Source organism: Penicilliopsis zonata (assembly GCF_001890105.1).
Source record: "Penicilliopsis zonata CBS 506.65 unplaced genomic scaffold ASPZOscaffold_3, whole genome shotgun sequence".
NCBI classification, from domain to species: Eukaryota; Fungi; Ascomycota; class Eurotiomycetes; order Eurotiales; family Aspergillaceae; genus Penicilliopsis; species Penicilliopsis zonata.
This window is the reverse complement of record NW_019208913.1, coordinates 1,273,910-1,291,671: the sequence shown is the minus strand read 5'-3', so window position 1 is coordinate 1,291,671 and position 17,762 is coordinate 1,273,910. Positions and strand designations below refer to the sequence as shown.

At 53.3% G+C, this 17,762-nt stretch overlaps 8 protein-coding genes across 8 annotated transcripts; 5 read left to right on the top strand and 3 right to left on the bottom strand.

Annotated features, from left to right (window-relative positions):
- Positions 1 to 393: 393 nt before the first annotated feature.
- On the bottom strand, positions 394 to 3,102 carry ASPZODRAFT_129648 (hypothetical protein). Its single transcript, XM_022722320.1, has 5 exons — positions 2,753 to 3,102; positions 2,600 to 2,672; positions 2,431 to 2,552; positions 617 to 2,358; positions 394 to 558 (listed from the first exon to the last, which is right to left on the bottom strand). The coding sequence occupies exons 1-5, from the start codon at positions 2,876 to 2,878 to the stop codon at positions 426 to 428; spliced, it is 2,196 nt and encodes a 731-aa protein (XP_022583742.1). The 5' UTR covers positions 2,879 to 3,102; the 3' UTR covers positions 394 to 425.
- Positions 3,103 to 3,266: 164 nt separating this feature from the next.
- Positions 3,267 to 4,787, bottom strand: ASPZODRAFT_129647 (hypothetical protein). Its single transcript, XM_022722319.1, has 4 exons — positions 4,585 to 4,787; positions 4,279 to 4,513; positions 3,905 to 4,208; positions 3,267 to 3,823 (listed from the first exon to the last, which is right to left on the bottom strand). The coding sequence occupies exons 1-4, from the start codon at positions 4,612 to 4,614 to the stop codon at positions 3,604 to 3,606; spliced, it is 789 nt and encodes a 262-aa protein (XP_022583741.1). The 5' UTR covers positions 4,615 to 4,787; the 3' UTR covers positions 3,267 to 3,603.
- Positions 4,788 to 4,961: 174 nt separating this feature from the next.
- ASPZODRAFT_129646 (hypothetical protein) lies at positions 4,962 to 6,411 on the top strand. Its single transcript, XM_022722318.1, has one exon. The coding sequence runs from the start codon at positions 5,097 to 5,099 to the stop codon at positions 6,078 to 6,080; it is 984 nt and encodes a 327-aa protein (XP_022583740.1). The 5' UTR covers positions 4,962 to 5,096; the 3' UTR covers positions 6,081 to 6,411.
- Positions 6,412 to 7,175: 764 nt separating this feature from the next.
- On the top strand, positions 7,176 to 8,989 carry ASPZODRAFT_150152 (hypothetical protein; the record flags this gene model as incomplete). The annotated part of the gene is made up of 3 exons (XM_022725583.1): positions 7,176 to 7,536; positions 7,602 to 8,632; positions 8,693 to 8,989. The coding sequence occupies 3 exons, from the start codon at positions 7,176 to 7,178 to the stop codon at positions 8,987 to 8,989; spliced, it is 1,689 nt and encodes a 562-aa protein (XP_022583739.1).
- Positions 8,990 to 9,613: 624 nt separating this feature from the next.
- Positions 9,614 to 10,112, top strand: ASPZODRAFT_129641 (hypothetical protein; the record flags this gene model as incomplete). The annotated part of the gene is made up of 1 exon (XM_022722317.1): positions 9,614 to 10,112. A coding segment is annotated over exon 1 (242 nt), but the record flags the coding sequence as incomplete, so codon positions are not given.
- Positions 10,113 to 11,042: 930 nt separating this feature from the next.
- On the top strand, positions 11,043 to 11,615 carry ASPZODRAFT_129639 (hypothetical protein). Its single transcript, XM_022722316.1, has one exon. The coding sequence runs from the start codon at positions 11,153 to 11,155 to the stop codon at positions 11,465 to 11,467; it is 315 nt and encodes a 104-aa protein (XP_022583737.1). The 5' UTR covers positions 11,043 to 11,152; the 3' UTR covers positions 11,468 to 11,615.
- ASPZODRAFT_1427034 (hypothetical protein) lies at positions 11,200 to 15,265 on the top strand. The gene is made up of 2 exons (XM_022724876.1): positions 11,200 to 12,845; positions 12,896 to 15,265. The coding sequence occupies exons 1-2, from the start codon at positions 11,486 to 11,488 to the stop codon at positions 15,106 to 15,108; spliced, it is 3,573 nt and encodes a 1,190-aa protein (XP_022583736.1). The 5' UTR covers positions 11,200 to 11,485; the 3' UTR covers positions 15,109 to 15,265.
- Positions 14,933 to 17,416, bottom strand: ASPZODRAFT_129638 (hypothetical protein). The gene is made up of 3 exons (XM_022722315.1): positions 17,309 to 17,416; positions 16,769 to 17,211; positions 14,933 to 16,699 (listed from the first exon to the last, which is right to left on the bottom strand). Exons 2-3 carry the CDS (start codon positions 17,132 to 17,134, stop codon positions 15,422 to 15,424), a joined length of 1,644 nt encoding a protein of 547 aa, XP_022583735.1. The 5' UTR covers positions 17,135 to 17,211; positions 17,309 to 17,416; the 3' UTR covers positions 14,933 to 15,421.
- Positions 17,417 to 17,762: the final 346 nt, after the last annotated feature.

The window sequence follows — 17,762 nt, the reverse complement described above, 5'->3', positions numbered from 1 at the left end:
GGCAGAGGATGTGGCCGAGGTAGTCTTGTTTGCCACTGCATGTGGATCAGATGTGATGACAGAATAGCTAGATAGAAGAGAAGAGCTAGATAGAAGAGAAGAGCTATGGATAGATAGCTATAAAAACTAGAGTAGTGTAGATGGTGGTAGTTATCCTTATACTACGACTGTTATTGTTGTATAGGATAATATCATCATAGCTACCGTCTAGATCTGAAACCAAATATCATATGCAGGCCATGAGTCAATAGACACTCATGTTCTTCCATTGGACCTCGGCATTAGTTTTACTATTGAGTCAACCGATAATCCCATACTCGTAAGATACTATTAAGTTCAGTCTACCTATGCTATGATGATAGTAATACCCTGTACTATCCGTACTATCCTTACTATAATAATGCCAAATGTCCTCCCTAACCCATCTAAAACGCTTCCTCTTGAGCAGCAACCGCCTTGCTGTATGTCTCGTATGGGGTAATCGCCCCTAAAGCACGGCGCATGTGGGCGTTGAGGATCTCCAGGCCATAGACGTAGCTCGCATTGACCCAGCCGAATCTACATAGTTAGCAAAGAAGAAGAAGAAGAAGAAGAAGAGGAAGAAAAAAAAACGTACCCCTCCTTGGGTGCACCCTTAAAATCGATCCCTTGGTTGCCATACTCGGCATCGACACGGTGCGGATCGATCGGCCGCGTCACGTCGTACTTTTCCACCACGACGCCGTTGAAATCGACAAACGCCTTGGTGATCATGTACAGCCAGCGGTAGGCGAGACGCTCCGCCTCCGCCTGGTAGCCGTACCGCAGCAGACCCGTCCAGGCGAGCATCTGCTGCGGCGCCCAGCCGTACGGGTAGTCCCACTGCCGGTTGGGTCGGTCGAGAGAGACCGGCCCACGACTCTCCTCCGTGCCGGAGACGAGCCCGCCGTAGGCCTCGAACCGGGGCAGCGCCTTGGTGACCAGGTCCGCCGCCTGCTGCGGTGTAGCCAGCCCCGCCCACATCGCCCAGAAGGTGGTCGCGCTCTCGTACGTGGTGCGCTCGCGCTTCACCGTGTCGTAGTCGAAGAACATGCCCCGTTCCGCATCCCACAGATGCGTCTCCATGCGGAGCTTGCGCTTGCGCGCCCGCCGGTCCCAGACCGCCGACGTCTCAAAGGCCGTGTCCCGGCTCGCCGCGGTGCGGAACTCCACGGGGATCTCCAGCCGGTCCTTGAAGACGGTGCGGATGATCCGCGCAATGTCCACCTCGTACTTGTACAGCAGGGCATTGAGGTCCACCGTCGCCAGGTCCGCGCACACCCGCTCCAGTCGGTAGCTGGTGTCGTGGCCCGACTCGCGCACCGCCCGATCGTGCAGGAAGTAGTCGTCCAGCTCCGGTTCCTTGACCTTCCCATCGTTGTACGCCTGCACAAACTCCTCGAACGTCATCCCGTGCTTGGCCGCGTAGGGCTCCAGCAGGTGCACAAAGTGCGTGGGCTCCGTCTCCGGCGGCACGCCCATCCCCTCCGGTCGGTACCGCGACAGACCCGTCACGGGGTCGAGCCGGGGCTCGGCCGTCCACACGCTGTAGTACTCCTTAATGGCGGCCAGAGTGGCGTTTTGCAGAAATTCTCGCGCCCCAGGCTCCCCCTTGATCCGGTCGTAGACCCGCAGCGCCATGTCGGTCAGGAACGGTGGCTGCGACCGCGTCAGGTAGTAGCTGCGGTTGGCGTTGAGGATCTTGCCGTAGTGCTTGATGCAGAAGCAGAAGTTGACGACCATCGCCTTGGCGAGATCGACCCGGTCACTGACCAGCAGGCCCAACGACTCCATGTAGCTGTCCCACCCGTACAGCTCGTTGAACCGGCCGCCGGGCACCACAAAGGGCACACCCATGAACTCGGTCTTCATCGTCGCTTCGTTCAGCTTCTCTTCCATGGCCAGCGCGAGCAGACCAGGCTTCTCATTCAGCTTCTGCACGTACTCCGGGGTGATCTCCGCAGCCAGCACCTGCACGTCGAGCCGGAGCTCCGGGTGCGCCGCAGCGACCGACCGGTAGTACTCCAGCTGTTTGGTCTCGGTCGGCGGGACATAGATTCTCGGTCGCGGATCAGAGGTCCAGTCCTTGGGGTCTCGGCCGGCGACCTCGATGTTGGACGCATCGATGCGGCGGGTCAGGGCGTTCCAAAAGGAGGTCTTGATCAGCCGCGACAGACGAGCGACGGGGTTCTCGCTCAGCCTCGCCTCATCCAGAATGATATGTTTGCGTCCGTGGTCCTTGGCGATGGTGAGCTCCTGCAGCAGGTTCGACAGCATATACGTCCCGCGGACATCGAATTTGTTGTACCCGGACGATGCGGCCGTTCCAACGGAAAGCACCTGCCATCATTATTATGATTTCTATCCTCCAAGCCGACGAAGTCTATTGCTCTCTATTGCTCTATTGCTCACCTTCGGCCCCGCGTCCTCGATTGTGATCTGGTGGTTCTTGTCCGTGTCTTCTCTCTCCAACAGGCTTTCCAACGTGGCATCGACATCGATCAGGAACTTTCGTGGTTGAGCGGAGATTTCATCTAAAAATAATTAGATATGGATAAATACTCTCAGAAGAAGTAATTACCATGACTCCCTCTTCTCACCGGGAGCTTGCCGATGAGATCATGGATATCCTCCCTGTTAAAGACCTTCAATGTCTAACAGCGATACATTAGCTTTTACCTCGACAGAAAAGAATAGATAGATAGTATGGAAAGAAAAATAACGATAAACCCACCTGTGAGAACGCTCTCCGACGATCCTTAATCCGTGACATGGCATCCTCATCACCATAGTAGAGGTCTGCGTCAAGGAAAGGATCCCCAGAGCCAGTGCGCTGGTGTCTGGCTTCCGACGGACTCATCGTCTGGGAAACAGCCTGGTCTTATCTAAAACAAGTACGAACCACGCAGCAAACAGCAAACAGGGGAGTGACGAGGCACAAGGCACCGGGGGGGCTGATTGGATTCTCACGCCCACGGCAGGGATGGCTGTCAGACCAGAAAGAGGGGGGAAGAACAGGTCTCGTTTGTGGCGTTGGACCGGAGCCCTTGACTGGGAAGTGGGAGGAATATATTCTGCAGGTTCTTGTTTCAATAGATAAGCAATGAATAATCCGATTTGTATGTCGTTTCCTTTCTTTTTCTTCCTTCTGTCCACACAAAAGGGTCTCAACCAAGGGGGAGGGGACTGGGAGGGTTTTTTTTTGGCCACAGAACACGAGAAGGAAACAAAAAAAACTTACCACGGCCGCCGAGAATTGACTGCTGGTGTAACTGGCTTGGCGGAAATCACAAGGCAGAAAATAGTAAAAAGAGACAGCTTCGAGAGCACCGAAGCAGAGATTGTTTCCTCAACAAATGTTGTTGATGCGGTGAGCCCAAGTCGAGCAATCGTCGGTCGGGGGTGTGTGACGGCATGTTGGTGCCAGGTATGATGTCGCCTCCCCACCAAGACTCCACTCGGGGGGTTCTGGACTGATCCCTTGAAATCGTGGGGGGCAATAATAAGAAGGGGGTTTGAAATTGGAATTTATGGTGAAGATTAAGTAGAAATTATATTGTGACAGCGGTTTACGTTTACTCCCAACTACAACCTGGCAGCGATGTGAGCCCCGCCGTCCACCGCGATCGTGGCCCCGTTGATGAACGCACCGGCCCGACTGCTCAGGAAGAGACAGGAGCCTGCCACGTCTTGCGGGGTGCCGATACGACCCAGGGGGACGCTCTCCTCGATCTCTTTCTTGTATTGCTTCAAGGTGGCGGCCATCATCTTGCTCTCAAAGGGACCGCAGGCGAGAGAGTTGGATCTGTCACACAGGATGTCTGTCAGCGTTCGTTCCAGCCGGAAGGACGGAGTAACGGGTATATATGAATGGGGGAGATCTCACGTAATGTTCCGCCGACCAAGGTGACTGGCGAGCACCCGGCTGAGGTGGTGTAATCCCGCCTTGCTCGCACTGTAGGCAAAGGTTTCGAGCGCGGGGACTCGGAGGCCGTCGATGCTGCCGATGTTGATGATGCGTGCTGGATCCTCTGGCGCCGCGGCCTTCTCCAGAAACGGCGTGAACAGCTGGGTGATGGTGAAGACTCGATGTAGGTTGAGGGTCAGGACTCGCGTCCACGCGGAGGAGGGATACTCGTCGTAGGATGCTCCCCAGTTGGAGCCAGAGTTGTTCACCAGCACATGAAGTTCTGCAGGTCTGTAAGAGAAAGAAGATAACCCCTACATCGGCACTTTCTAAACAGCACTGCTCTGACTTACTGCTTTCCCGTTTGGCAAACTCCTGCGCTAACTTCTGGCAGTCCTCCTCCTTGTAGAAATCGGCGGGGATCGCATATGCCTTGCCCTTACCTAGGGCATTCAGTTCGGCCGCCGCTTTCTCACACGCCTGTGCATCACGAGACGAGATGTAGACCGTGGCCCCGTTGGCAACATAACCCTCGGATATCATACGACCAACCCCCTTGGCTCCACCGGTGACGAGGACGACTTTGTCCTGCGAGACAAACGGTTAGTCAAGGTCGTACAACAGTGAGTATGGGCGATGAGAGAGTAGTCGCTGCTCACCTTGACGTTGAAAAGCTGGTTGGCGTCCATGGTAGTTACCCCTCGTTTCTGGACTCTTTGGATACTCGTTTTGAATTAGACTAGAAGAAAGACGGCAGTCACGGAGGTTGAAAACCAAACATCTGAGGAATCCGGGGATCTCCCGCGTCGAATTGGAGGTAGAGATATCCGTAGGCGCTCCCTGTGCCTTGTGAGGGGGCCAAGCTGAAACTCCCGTCACGGCCCGAGGTACTTACTGGAAAAGGTAATTGCCTAGGCTCATTTATTGCTGGCCTCAGGCAGAAATATCGGAGCGGGTTATACTGGTTCCGAGAGCCAGCTGACAAAGCAGTGTTTATTCCCGATTGGGACTGTTAGGGCACTGCCATCAGGGTTTTGCGGGGATGAAGGCGATGATTTCCGCGCTGTCTGTACAAGACATCTGGACAGGCATCACCAATTACTTCTCTCGCTGTTTTTTCTATACTTAGTCATCATATATTTCGGTACACCTGTTGAATTTCTTTTTTATCATGGACGATCTACTGGCAAGGCACCGCAAGGAGCAGAGAGACCTCCAGGGCCGCATCACGCAGAAGAAGAAGGCGGCCACCAAGAAGACACGAAAGGGTATCAACGATGAATGCGAACGCCTTTTGAAGGAATTGTCAGAGAAACAACAAACGGAGATCCTCCAGCTCAATGGCGATGAGCCGCCTGTACCAGAGCTGGACGATCTCAGTCTGCAAGATGACTCGGTAACGGCCACCGAAACCAACGACAACACAGAATCGAACCCCCCTCCGACGACGACGACGACGACGACGACGAGTAATGAAACGCCGCAAGAAACAACAGAGAATGCAGCTCGTACCAAGAAACCGAATCGACAGAAAGCCCGTCTAGCTCGACGGGCCGCCGAGCAAGTAGCGCTGGCAGAGATAGCGGCCGAGGAGGCATCGAAGCAGACCGACCACCGGGGAAACGAACGGGAGGTGATGAGCGAGGTGTTTACCCGGCTACATCTGACCGAGATCGAGATCAACCCAGACGGACACTGTCTGTATTCCGCGGTGGCCAAGCAACTGGATGCATCAGGACTGGGATTGCGGCCCGACCCCGACCGGATCCTCCTGCAACCGACAACGCAGTCTCGGATCGACACGGTGACGTCTCCGACGCACGATGGCTACCGGGCTGTTCGTGCGGTCACCGCAGACTTCATTGTGGGGAACAAGGATGATTTTGTGCCGTTCATGGAGGAGCCACTGGACGAATACACGCAGAAGATCCGGCTGACGGCCGAGTGGGGGGGGCAGCTCGAACTCCAGGCGATCGCGAGGGCCTACGGGGTCGATATCAATGTCATCCAGGGCGACGGACGGATCGAGAAGATCGAGTCTGGCGACGGCGACAGTTTCGACGAGGAGGAAAAGCGCCGGCGAGTCATTTGGTTGGCGTATTACCGCCACTCCTACGGGCTGGGCGAGCATTACAACGCTCTTGTCAAGAAGTAACCTTACATCATATCTCCAGAACAACCAGCCTTGCCTTTTTCTGAGCAGCGATGACATTCTCAAAAACATAATAGACTTGGCATATTGTGAAGGCTATACTTTCATCCTCGGCATGAATCCACTCGCGTTTAAGCACTAGCCGGTCAACATCAAGATTCAAAGATTCAGGAATCACGTCAGTGATATTTATTATCTTATCGATAAGATATGAGTAACTATTATGGTAGTTACAACGTTGTGTTATAGTACAACTTGTAGTTAATCTGTACTCCGTAGTTACTCTGTACAACTATCTATCCAATCCCTTCAATCTAGACTGCTAGATCTCAATCTCTTCTCATCATTTCTACAATATATTCACCATTCAACACATCGTACATATTCCTTCATTGATTATTCCTGTCGACGCCGGATTTAAGTCCGGTTCAGAACCGGAAGAACGGCACAAAATCCTCGCCCGCTGACTGGATTGCGATGGGTCTTCGCTTCCTTCACATCCTGGCCCTTTTCCCCCTCATGGTCCACTACCAGCGTCCAGTATCGGTTCCGATGAGAAAAACCCTGTGGGTTAATTGGATTTACCAATTACCATGGCAGCTTCTAGCTATGTCGCTATCGGAGGGCCGGCTGTTGATCGCCAGCCATTCCCGCCATCCTTGAGTTCAGAGTCCACCGCTGACGAGGTAGTATCTTCTATCTCGAGGTTGGGCCCTATCTCTGCTTCCCGACTCACTTCGGTCGGGCATGGCTGTTCTGCTTGACCTAGTTATTGCGGCGAGGGGATGCGTTGAGCGTGAGTTCCTTGAGAGTCGTCTTGACCGCTGCGCTCTGTTCTTGCCTGTTCAGTGGTGCTGGAGGCAACGATGGCTCTTCTTTCCTTTTTGTACGCTTCATTGTGTGTTTTTTTTTTCGTTGTTTCGAAATTGAACCTGACGTGGTTATCTAGGTTTGATCAATGATCACTCTTGAAACGTTTATGGTTATATATGTATATGTATACACCTATATCTATACGTAACGTACAGACACAAGGTCGAGAGAATGGCGACGTCTGATCCCGAGAAAGGCATTGCCTTCTCGACTACCCCGCCGACAATGACCATAGACCCCTCGCTGGACAAGCGCGAGACCGTCTCCCCCGTGTTGTCGAAGGAGGAGACCGATCTGGACAATGAATTTCATTCCCTCTCGCGGGAAAGCAGTGTTGCAAGCGCCGAGGAAGATGAGAACAAGACCGTCGATGAAGCAGTTCCCCCCCGCCACCCTCCGGCAGACGAACGAGACGATGGCCCGGTTGTGGTGCCGAGATTGAAGCGCAGAGGGTTGCTGGGCCAGTTCACTCTGCTTGCTGAGGTCGAGGATGCAAGAACCTATCCACGGAAGACCAAGTGGTTCATCACGTTCATCGTCGCATTGGCGGGGGCCATCGCCCCGATGGGAAGCTCTATTGTATTCCGTAAGTGAAAAAAAAAACTGGCAACTGTCATTTTTGGGATGATTGTCTGGCTAATTCTGTGGAAGCTTCTCTCTCGCAGGTAGCCGAGGATATGGATTCGTCCAGCACCATCACTAATCTGTCCATCTCCCTGTACATGTTGAGCATGTCGATATTCCCGTTGTGGTGGTCATCCTTTAGCGAACGACTCGGCCGGCGTACGATCTATATCACCTCTTTCTGCCTGTTCGTCTTCTTCAATTGTCTTTCCGCGCGGTCGACTTCCATCGCCATGTTGATCGTCATGCGCATGCTGAGTGGCGGCGCCGCTGCCTCCGTCCAGGCCGTGGGAGCAGGCACGATCGCCGACATGTGGGAGCCGCGGGAGCGTGGCCGGGCGATGGGTATCTTCTACTTGGGTCCCCTGTGCGGTCCACTGTTTGCGCCCATCGTCGGCGGCGTGTTGGCCCAGCGATGGCGCTGGCGGAGCACCCTGTGGTTTCTCGCCGTGTTCGGAGGCTTGGCCCTGATCTTCATCGTCTTCGCTCTGCCCGAGACCTTGATCAAGCACAAGACCGCGGATACCGCCGCGGTCAATTCTTCGGCAAGCGACGACGAGCCGGACGCTTCCGATGGCGGGCGTAGGTTGAGTCGGGTGTCATCGCGCCAGGTGGTGCAATTCACAGCCCGGTGGCTGAAGCTGCTGAAGATCATTTTCATCGATCCGTTGAAGATCGTGCTCTACCTACGGTTCCTTCCGGTGCTGCTGACCGTGTACTATGCCAGCATCACCTTTGGATCTCTATACGTGTTGAACGTCAGCATCGAGGACAGCTTCGGCAAGGAGCCGTACAACTTTTCGACCATCATCATTGGTCTGCTCTACATCCCCAACTCTGTCGGCTATATCGTGGCGAGTGTCTTTGGTGGCCGATGGATGGATAAGATCATGGAACGTGAAGCTCGCAAGGCCAACCGATACGACGAATCAGGCAAGCTGATCTACCGGCCGGAGGATCGCATGCGCGAAAACACCTGGTTCGGTGCCATGATCTATCCCGCAGCGTTGATCTGGTATGGATGGACTGTTCAGAATGGGGTATTTTGGTTGGTTCCGGTATATGCTTCTTTTCATTTCCTCATTTTTTGGAAGATGGGATCTAACTCTCCCTTTCAGATGATTGCGAATTTCTTTTTTGGCGTCGGATCGATGCTCATCTTCAGCACGGTGACTACGATGCTGACGGAATTCATGCCGAAGAAGTCGTCGTCCGGGGTCGCGGTCAACAACTTCCTGCGCAACATCTTCTCCTGCGTGGGGTCATTTGTGACGGCCCCGATCATCCAGGCCATCGGGAATGGCTGGTTGTTTACAATCCTAGGGTTGGTCGCCTTTTTGAGCAGTTCGGCGATTCTCGCGCTGAAGCTCTACGGCTCACGATGGCGAGAGAAGATGGATGCGCGAATGACCTAGTTTTTATGTGGCATGACGGACGGAGCTTCTAGCCAACGCCAAAAGTTGTTTTTTTTTCGAGCGTTCATTTCTGAGACGCGGTACATTCTTTTTGTTTTTGTCTGAGACATTGGGGTAGAGTGGTCTGATAACCATAACTATCACTAGGAGGTACGGACCTAGGTACTCCGTATCTAGGCATCTACCTAGGTATCTTTTAGCAGTCTATGCATCCAAATGGTACCTATGTAATACTTGGGTCTACGGAGTATGGAATTAGAAATCAGTCTACCAACCACCTATTAATTCCATTCCGGTAACCTGCATTAGTTTCTGCTTCAGCGCGGAATTCTCCGTTGTAGATTACTTAGGTATGGAGTAGGATTAATTCAGATTATATCTAGTAGGTCCTTGTAATTATTACCTGTACTTGACTGTTCTCTGGGTATACAAATTGGGCTATCGGGCTATTGGGCTCTGAAATGTCAAGTGCCTTACATCAATTAGAATGATCCTCTAGATCTACATAGAATAATAATAGAATGATCATCTATGTAATATGTAACTATAGATACTCTACTCTACTAACTATGTAGTACTGTGTACTGTGTACCTTACCTCTGTGTAACTAACTATGTGTATGTGTATGTGTATGTTCTGTTTGCACCACTCACCACTCACCGCATGCCAACAACAGCCCGACTCCGCCCGCCTCACTTTTTCCCTCCTGCACCACTGCAAGAGAAGCCGTCAAGACTGCGTCAACTGCGTCGACTGCATCACTCGACAGGGCATCTCGTCATCGTTCTAGCCCTTCGATTGCCTTCGATTCTACTGCCAGCATGTCCCTCGATCAAGATGGCCGAGATGAGCGCTCGTCTCGACGTGATGATTCAGATTCAGCTGGGAGGAGTCTTTTTGACTGACTGACAACCGAAACTCCTAAAAAACGGGTCTGGCTAGCATCAATCACTCCACCCGACCTGCAGATTGATTTGCCGCCCTGTCGACGTTGGGCAGGAAAAAAAAAAAACAAAAAACAAAAAAAAAAACCAAAAAAACAAGAAGAGCCCATTCCAACCATTCGGATGGAAACAAGATGCAGTGTAGTGGTTCCCAAGCTCCCGTTTTTGTGGAACAGAACACTCCGTTGATCATACTACGGAATACTACGGATTACTATCTATCTACGATGGTTACGAAGTATACTCTAGTAACTAACTAACTACTGGCTGTCAAGTCGATTCTAACTAGGTACAGAGCAAATAACTCCCTGCCGGAATGATATACATACATGCATTACAGAATGCTAGCAGTCTGATGCCGCATGGTGGTGGTGCAACAAGACCCAAACGGCACCGCTGCCCAGAACCTCCATTTGCTCCATTGCTCCATCGGCATGTCCACTCTCGACCACCACGCGGGGTGGAAGGGGAGACGTGGTCCAATAATGCCCACAGGCCCCAGGGTCCGTCAAGGCCTCGCTCCGGAATCCATCGGGCTAGCTACCTTAGCTACCTACGTCCCTATGGTAGTAGTCAGGTAGCTACCAAACTTGCTTCTCGTCGGCGGACCGGCGGGAACGAACGACAGGACGGCGATGCCCTCGTGGGAATCTCTTTCTCGCCTCATCAGGCTTGCCTGCAACAGACAAGACGGGGGGGATGTGTCCTATCGCCCACAGATCGGCGCGCACTGCTGGCTTCCATCTCGCTGCCCTGGGTTTATGATCTTCTTTTTTTTTTCTCTCCTCTTTTTTTTCTTTCTTTTTCCTCGTCTTGGGTTGTCTCTCTCGGTTTCTTCTGGGGCCTTCCTTTTTTTTTTATTCCTCCTTCGTTTCCCTTTACACGTCTCACTTGTATCTTCCAAAAAGGAAACCCCCTGGCTAGACACATCAAGGCCGTTTCGATCTGTCTTGATTGTCGTCATTCTGATCTGTCTTAAACACTATATATCTCATTTTCCCCTTGTCCGATCTTCCTCCACCCTCCCCCTTCGATCTTCCCTATAGTTCATCGGTGATACATTAAACCGCTGGAGCTATGGGCAAGGGCAACAAGAATAATAAGAAGAAGAAAAACAACAACAACAACAACAACAACAACAACAACAACAACAAACGAGCACCGGCTGGCGCCCCAAACCCAGACAACGACGCCGACAAGGCCCCTGCTCTAGACCAAAATGTCGTGCCAGTATGCCCAGCCTCCCGCGTTTAAGTATCATCAGACTTTCGAGTGTCAATACCAGACCTTGGACCGTCAAACCCTTACTCTTTCTAAATATGCTATCGTTCCCCCGGATTCGGAGACTCTGACATCGGATAAGGAGCAGGAGTCAACCCCCACGCCGGATAGTCCTGCAGTAGAGGAATCGGATCCCCAGCCCTCAGACGACTCCCCCGCATCAACTGCAGGTAAGTCCGTGTCAGCAATACGTATTCCTGTAGATGTTCTTTTCTTTTCTCTTTTCTTTTCTTTTCTTTTCTCTTCGTTTTAGATAGACGGTCTATTGTTAATGAGACCATTAGAAGAGCCGACGGGTTCATCAGATGATACCCCCCCAGTCGAACCCACAAGCGCCCCCGAAGGCGACGATGCCACCCCAAGCCCCGATGATGCCGATGCCACCACAGATAGTCCGGCAGACTCGCAGGAGCCTCCTGTAGAGGCTGACCCTGCCTCTGAGGCCACCGCAGATTCTCCGGCAGAAGCCAAGGAGGCCCCTGTAGAGGACAACTCCGCTCCGAATCCAGATGACGCCCAGGCCAGTACAGATCCTCCGCCTGAGGCAGCCCAAGAGGGTGCAGAGCCTGCAGAGCCTACTGCTGAAGAGCCTGCAGTAGAAGAAGCTCCTGCTGAAGCTCCTGCTGAAGAGCCTACAGTAGAAGAGCCTGTTCCCGAAGAACCTGCTGCCGAGGAGGTTCCTGCCGAAGAGCCAGTAGCTGAAGCTCCTGCCGAAGAGCCTGCAGTTGAAAAGCCTGCCGAAGAGCCTGCGGTAGAAGAGCCTGTCGAAGAATCTCCTGCTGAAGAATCTCCTGCCGAAGAGCCTGCAGTTGAAGAGCATGCTGCCGAAGAATCTCCTGCTGAAGAGCCTGCTGCTGAAGAGCCTGCAGTAGAAGAGCCTGCAGTAGAAGAGCCTGCTGCCGAAGAAGCTCCTAGTACTGAAGAACTGCCTGCTGAGGAGCCTGCTGCCGAAGAACCGCCTGTTGAAGAACCTGCTGCTGAAGAGGCCCCTGCTGCTGAAGAACCTGCTGAAGACCCGCCTGTTGAAGAATCGCCTGTTGAAGAATCGCCTGTTGAAGAATCGCCTGCTGAAGAACCTACCGAAGAACCGCCTGTCGAAGAATCGCCTGTTGAAGAGCCTGCGGTAGAAGAACCTGTGGCAGAGGAACCCGTGGCAGAGGAGCCCGTGGCAGAGGAGCCCGTGGCAGAGGAGCCCGTGGCAGAGGAGCCCGTGGCAGAGGAGCCCGTGGCAGAGGAGCCCGTGGCAGAGGAACCCGTGGCAGAAGAACCTGCTGCTGAAGTACCTGCTGCTGAAGAACCTGTCGAAGAACCTGCCACTGGAGAAGCTCCTGCCGATGAACCTGCTGCCGAAGAGCCTAACGTCGAAGAAGCTCCTGCTGAAGAGCCAGTGGATGAAGTTCCTGCTGAAGAAATTCCTGCTGAAGAGGCTCCCGCTGCAGAAACCACAACTGAAGAGCCCGCTGCTGAAGAGCCAGTAGCTGAAGCACCCCCTGCCGAGGAGCCTACCGCTGAGGAGCCTGCTGCTCCAGAGCCAGTGGTAGAAGAGCCTGCCGCCGAAGAGCCCGCCGCTGAAGAGAACAATTCTCCCGAGGAAGAGACCTCCGCTCAGTCTGACGAAGCGGCCAGTAATGGTATGTGTTGTCCCTACATATCTTTAAATGATATGTTCTAACAAAAGAAGACGATGAGTTTCCTGACATCGATCCAGAAGCCGAGTCAGATAAAGTGGAGGCAGAGAAAGCAGAGACTGCCAAACAGGCCGCTGAAGATGCCCGGATAGAGGCAGAGGAAGCCGCTAAAGTAAAGGAGCTTGAGGCTGATGGAGTCGAAGACTGGGTCTCCGCCGGGCAGGAAAACGAGGTAGACCATGAACCGACACCGGATCCTGAGCCTGCTGAAGAGACCCAAGCGGAATCAACTGAAGAGCCAACTACAGAGGAATTTGCTGAAGAACCCGCCGCCGAAGAGCCTGCAGCTGAGGAAGTCGTTGAAGAGCCTGCTGCTGAAGAGCCCGTCACCGAGGAGCCTGCCGCCGAAGAACCTTCAGCTGAAGAGCCAGCGGCAGAAGAACCTGCTGTTGAAGAACCTGCTGCTGTAGAAGCTCCTGTCGAAGAGCCTGCTGCTGAGGAGCCAGTGGCTGAAGCTCCTGCCGATGATCCTCCTGCTGAAGAGCCTGCTCCTGAAGAACCTGCTGCTGAAGAGGCTCATGTCGAAGAGCCCGCCACTGAGGAGCCTGCCGCTGAAGAGCCTATTGCTGAGGAGCCTGTCGCTGAGGAGCCTGTTGCTGAGGAGCCTGCTGCTGAAGAAGCTATTGCCGAAGAAGCTCCTGCTGAAGAACCTGTTGCTGAGGAGCCAGTGGCAGAAGAACCTGTGGCTGAGGAGCCTGTGGCAGAAGAGCCTGTGGCAGAAGAGCCTGTGGCAGAAGAGCCTGTGGCAGAAGAGCCTGTGGCAGAAGAGCCTGTGGCAGAAGAGCCTGTCGCTGAGGAGCCTGTCGCTGAAGAATCTGTGGCAGAAGAGCCTGTTGCTGTAGAACCTGCTGCTGAAGAAGCCCCCGTCGAAGAAGATCCTGCCGAACCGCCCATCGAAAAAGCTGTCGAGGAAGTCACCGAAGAAGCTCCTGCTGAAGAACACGCTGAGGAAGCACCAACTGAAGCGATTCCTGCTGAAGTGCCCGCTGAGGCATCGGTAGAGGAGACACCAGCCCAGGAGCAGGCTCAGGAGGTCCCTTCTGAAGAACCTCCGGTAACAGAAGATTCAGTCGAGGAAGCCCCGGGAGAAGAAATCATTGCTGAAGAACCTTTTGAAGCACCTGTTGAAGAGCCTCTCGAAGCACCTTTTGAAGAACCTTTTGAAGAGCCTCTTGAAGAAGAAATGGCTGAAAGGGAACTAGAAGAAGAGGAACTGGCCGACGAGTTTGCGCCTCAGGAAACCGGCGCAGTAATTGATGACCGAGAAGAAAGCTCTTCGCGAGAAGGCTCCGCAGCAAATAACTCAGATAATCATGTGTCCGGTAGCTCAAAAAGAAGAAAGAGACGAACATCTACTATGGACCGAGAGCAACGGCATTCGAGGGGTTCCAATGACGGCCAAAAGGCTCAGCTTGAACGCCAGAAGAGCGATCGGGGGATCTTCACGAATCGATGGGCAAAGGCTTTGGAAGAGGCGCGACGACAACACGATGAAAAGCTCAAGAAGGATGCCCACCGCCAGCGAAGGGACAAGGACAAGGAGGTTGTGCGAGAAAAGGAGCGAACGGCGTCTGACAAGCCTAGACGAACCGAGCGGACCGAGAAGGAGAGGGAATCATCATCCAGCAAACACAAGCGTCGGAGCGAAGAGCAACCTAGAAGTCATGATCGTGAACGGCGAGAGGAGCCGTCCTCGAAGCCCGGGTCATCGGGAAATGGCACCCAACGAACTTTCTTGAGATACATGAAGACGGCCGAGTCAGACAATCGTCCACTGCTGACAATCAACGCCACCAAGGCCGCAGCGCCGGTGCAAGACCCGAAACGACGGGCTTCAACAACAAACGGTCACTCCAGCCAACATCGGAGCGACCACCGTTCTCACGATGAAAAGAGGTCATCCGGGCGTTCCAGTGGCTCACACGAGGATGAGGACAACGCCCGACGTGAGGCGAGAAGAGCGCGCCGGAAGGCCGAGCAGGAGGCGGAATTGAAGTCAAGAGAGGAGCAGAAGCCAAAGGAGGAGCATAGATCAAGGGAGGAGCGTAAGTCAAGGGAGGAGCATGGGTCAAGGGAAGAAGACCAGCCATCATCCAGCCGCCATGTCGGAGAGAGCCATCGTCGTCACCGGCGGAAACGCGAAGAGTCGCCTCCGCGAGAGTCGAGGCTGAAGAGCTTTTTCAAGTCCACAATTGCAGCCCATTGAGGGAGAAAGGCTTGGTATCAACGGTTTAATATCCTATTTTTTTTTCTTTTTTTTCCTTTTTCCATTCTCACCTTGTCCTTTACTTTGGAAATTTTCTTCAACATCCCTTTACTTTTTGTCTCTTCAACCTTGTCATTATCAATTTGTGTTCTAGCGTACCACACATACTGCACTGCATTGAAGGAGTCTTAATGTATTGTTATAGGGCTTCATTTTTGGACATGGTTAGCCATTATTGTATTTTTCTCAAGAGAATCAAATTCTTCTTATGACATATATAAATATATATGTATCTCTCTATTCTGTGTCAAGCTTAAAGAAGAGGTATGGCCATTCCATCACCACGCGGGTCACTTCCCGCACTATAGACAAGTTTGCCATCATCGTAATGACAGCGGATGATCTGGCCTCGCCCGAACATGCCCCTCTCCCAGCCCGTGAGGAGTTTTACGTGGTGGCCTAACCGCTTGAGCCCTTGAATGGTTTCATCCTTGACGCCTTCCTCCACATAGACCACCGGCTTGCGCTTGTCCTGGGAGTCGGCGGCGATGCAGATCCGCGGGGCATCCAGCGCCGCCTGCGGGTGTTGGTTGAAGGTCAACATGTTGAGCAACACCTGGACATGACCCTGGGGCTGCATGAACCCCCCCATGACACCGTACACGGAGTGAAGCGAGCCATCGGCGATGTTGGTGATCATGGCGGGGATGATGGTATGGTAAGGCCGCTTCCGAGGAGCCAGGACATTCGGATGGCCCGCCTGGAGCGAGAAATTCGCGCCACGGTTTTGAAGAGTGAAGCCGCAGCCTCGAGGGATGATGCCGGTCCCGAACCCACCATAGTTGCTATTGATGAAGGAGATACCGTTGCCGTCTTGGTCAGTCACCGCAAAGTACACTGTGTCGCAGTGATTGTGTGCAGGGCTGCCGTGGTCCAGCAGATCCGCAGCCCGGTCTGGGCTAAATAGCTGCGCTCGCTGGGCTAGATATGGCCTTGAGATCAGGTCTTGAGACGGGACATTCTCCACGTCCGGATCAGTGACCCACCAGGACGCATCAGCGAATGCAATCCGAAGCGCCTCGATGACCGCGTGGAGATACTCGGTAGAATTATGTTGCTCTTCAGTAAACCGAGGTATCTTGCCTGTTCGTTCCAGCTCCTCAAGAATTCCCAGCGCCATCAGAGCAACAATCCCCTGGCCGTTCGGAGGGTGCTCCCAAATCTCGACTCCCTGGTTGAGTTCACCGTCGGTGCCAGGAGTTTGGTTTTCTATGACGTTCTGGCCGGTGAACTTGAGTGAAATGGCGTCAACATCTTGACTGCCGGCTTGTGCATGATGCTTCAAATCGTCTAGGGTTATATAGCCTCCTAGATCTCGGACCACTCTGACAAGCTCTTCTGCAACGCGGCCCTCGTAGAATCCTTTCTTGCCTTCCGCAGCCAGGGTTCTAAACGTCTGAGCTAGCGTAGGATTCTTCATGATCTCGCCTGGCAATGGACTCCTCACGCCATCCTTGGCCTTGGGGTCAACCTTGAGCATCTCTCGGAAATTGGGACACGCATCACGAATCAATTGCTCGCTTTCACGCCACTTTCAGAACTTGGGTCAGTACGTTGTTCTATCAGAAAATCAGGGCATCTGCAAGTGGAGACCGCTTACAAAGTACGATGCTAGCTCGGAGACAGGAAAGCCCTCCTCTCCCATTTCAATGGCCGGTGCCAAGATCTGCTGCATTGTCAACTTTCCACTACCGAATTTCTCAACCGTGTCGACCCATCCGGCGGCCGCGCCTGGGGTTGACACCGCCAGAACACTGGTCATCGGAATACGCCCCGCTTTGTCGGGGCTCAGATTCAGGTCTTTCCTGATCTGACCAAGGGTTGCTTCCGCCGGGTAGCGTCCGGAACCGTTCATAGCATGGATTTTCTTTGTTTTCGCATCATAGAAGAGGCAAAACATGTCACCTCCAATACCCGTGGAGGACGGTTCTGTGATGTTCAAAGCAGCGGCTGCAACCCCGAGCATCGAATGATGCGAGTGAGCCTGTTATCCAAAGTCGAGGCGCTGTGGTGTAAAAACGTACCTACAGCAACTGCAGCATCCTATTAAGAAAGCATCGTCAGTACGTTCCAACTACTACTAATCGTAATCATTTGTCCGAGCATCCTCTAGATACCATGCTGCAGGAGAATAACGTACGGCGGCATTTCCACCCGCTGCGAGGATTTTCTGTCCCGCCGCGGCAGCCAGAGGTTGGGTGCAGGCAACAATGCCCTTGGTGCTGTGGACAGGACTTCTCCGGCTGGCGAACGGAACCAGGTCCGGGTTCAATGCGGAGTAGACAGCTTTCGAGTTGAGTGGCATTGTGAGAGTGTGTGTTCGAATATTGAGGTTCGATATAAGCAGGAGAGAGAAACACTCAGCAGAGAGATAGTGTGTGAAGATATGATTCGTATCACATCATTTTGTCGTGGCCAGCCCGATAAGAACTTCCACTAAGTGGTAGTACCCCGCATGGACACTACCGGGCCTCGGGATGGCAGCAAGAGACATTCTGCTCGGTCTTCCTGCCGACGCAGCCACGCATGAGGCCCAACAAGTTACCGAAGATGGCAGCCCGATGAGTGTCGGGGAGGAACGACGGAGGACGAGG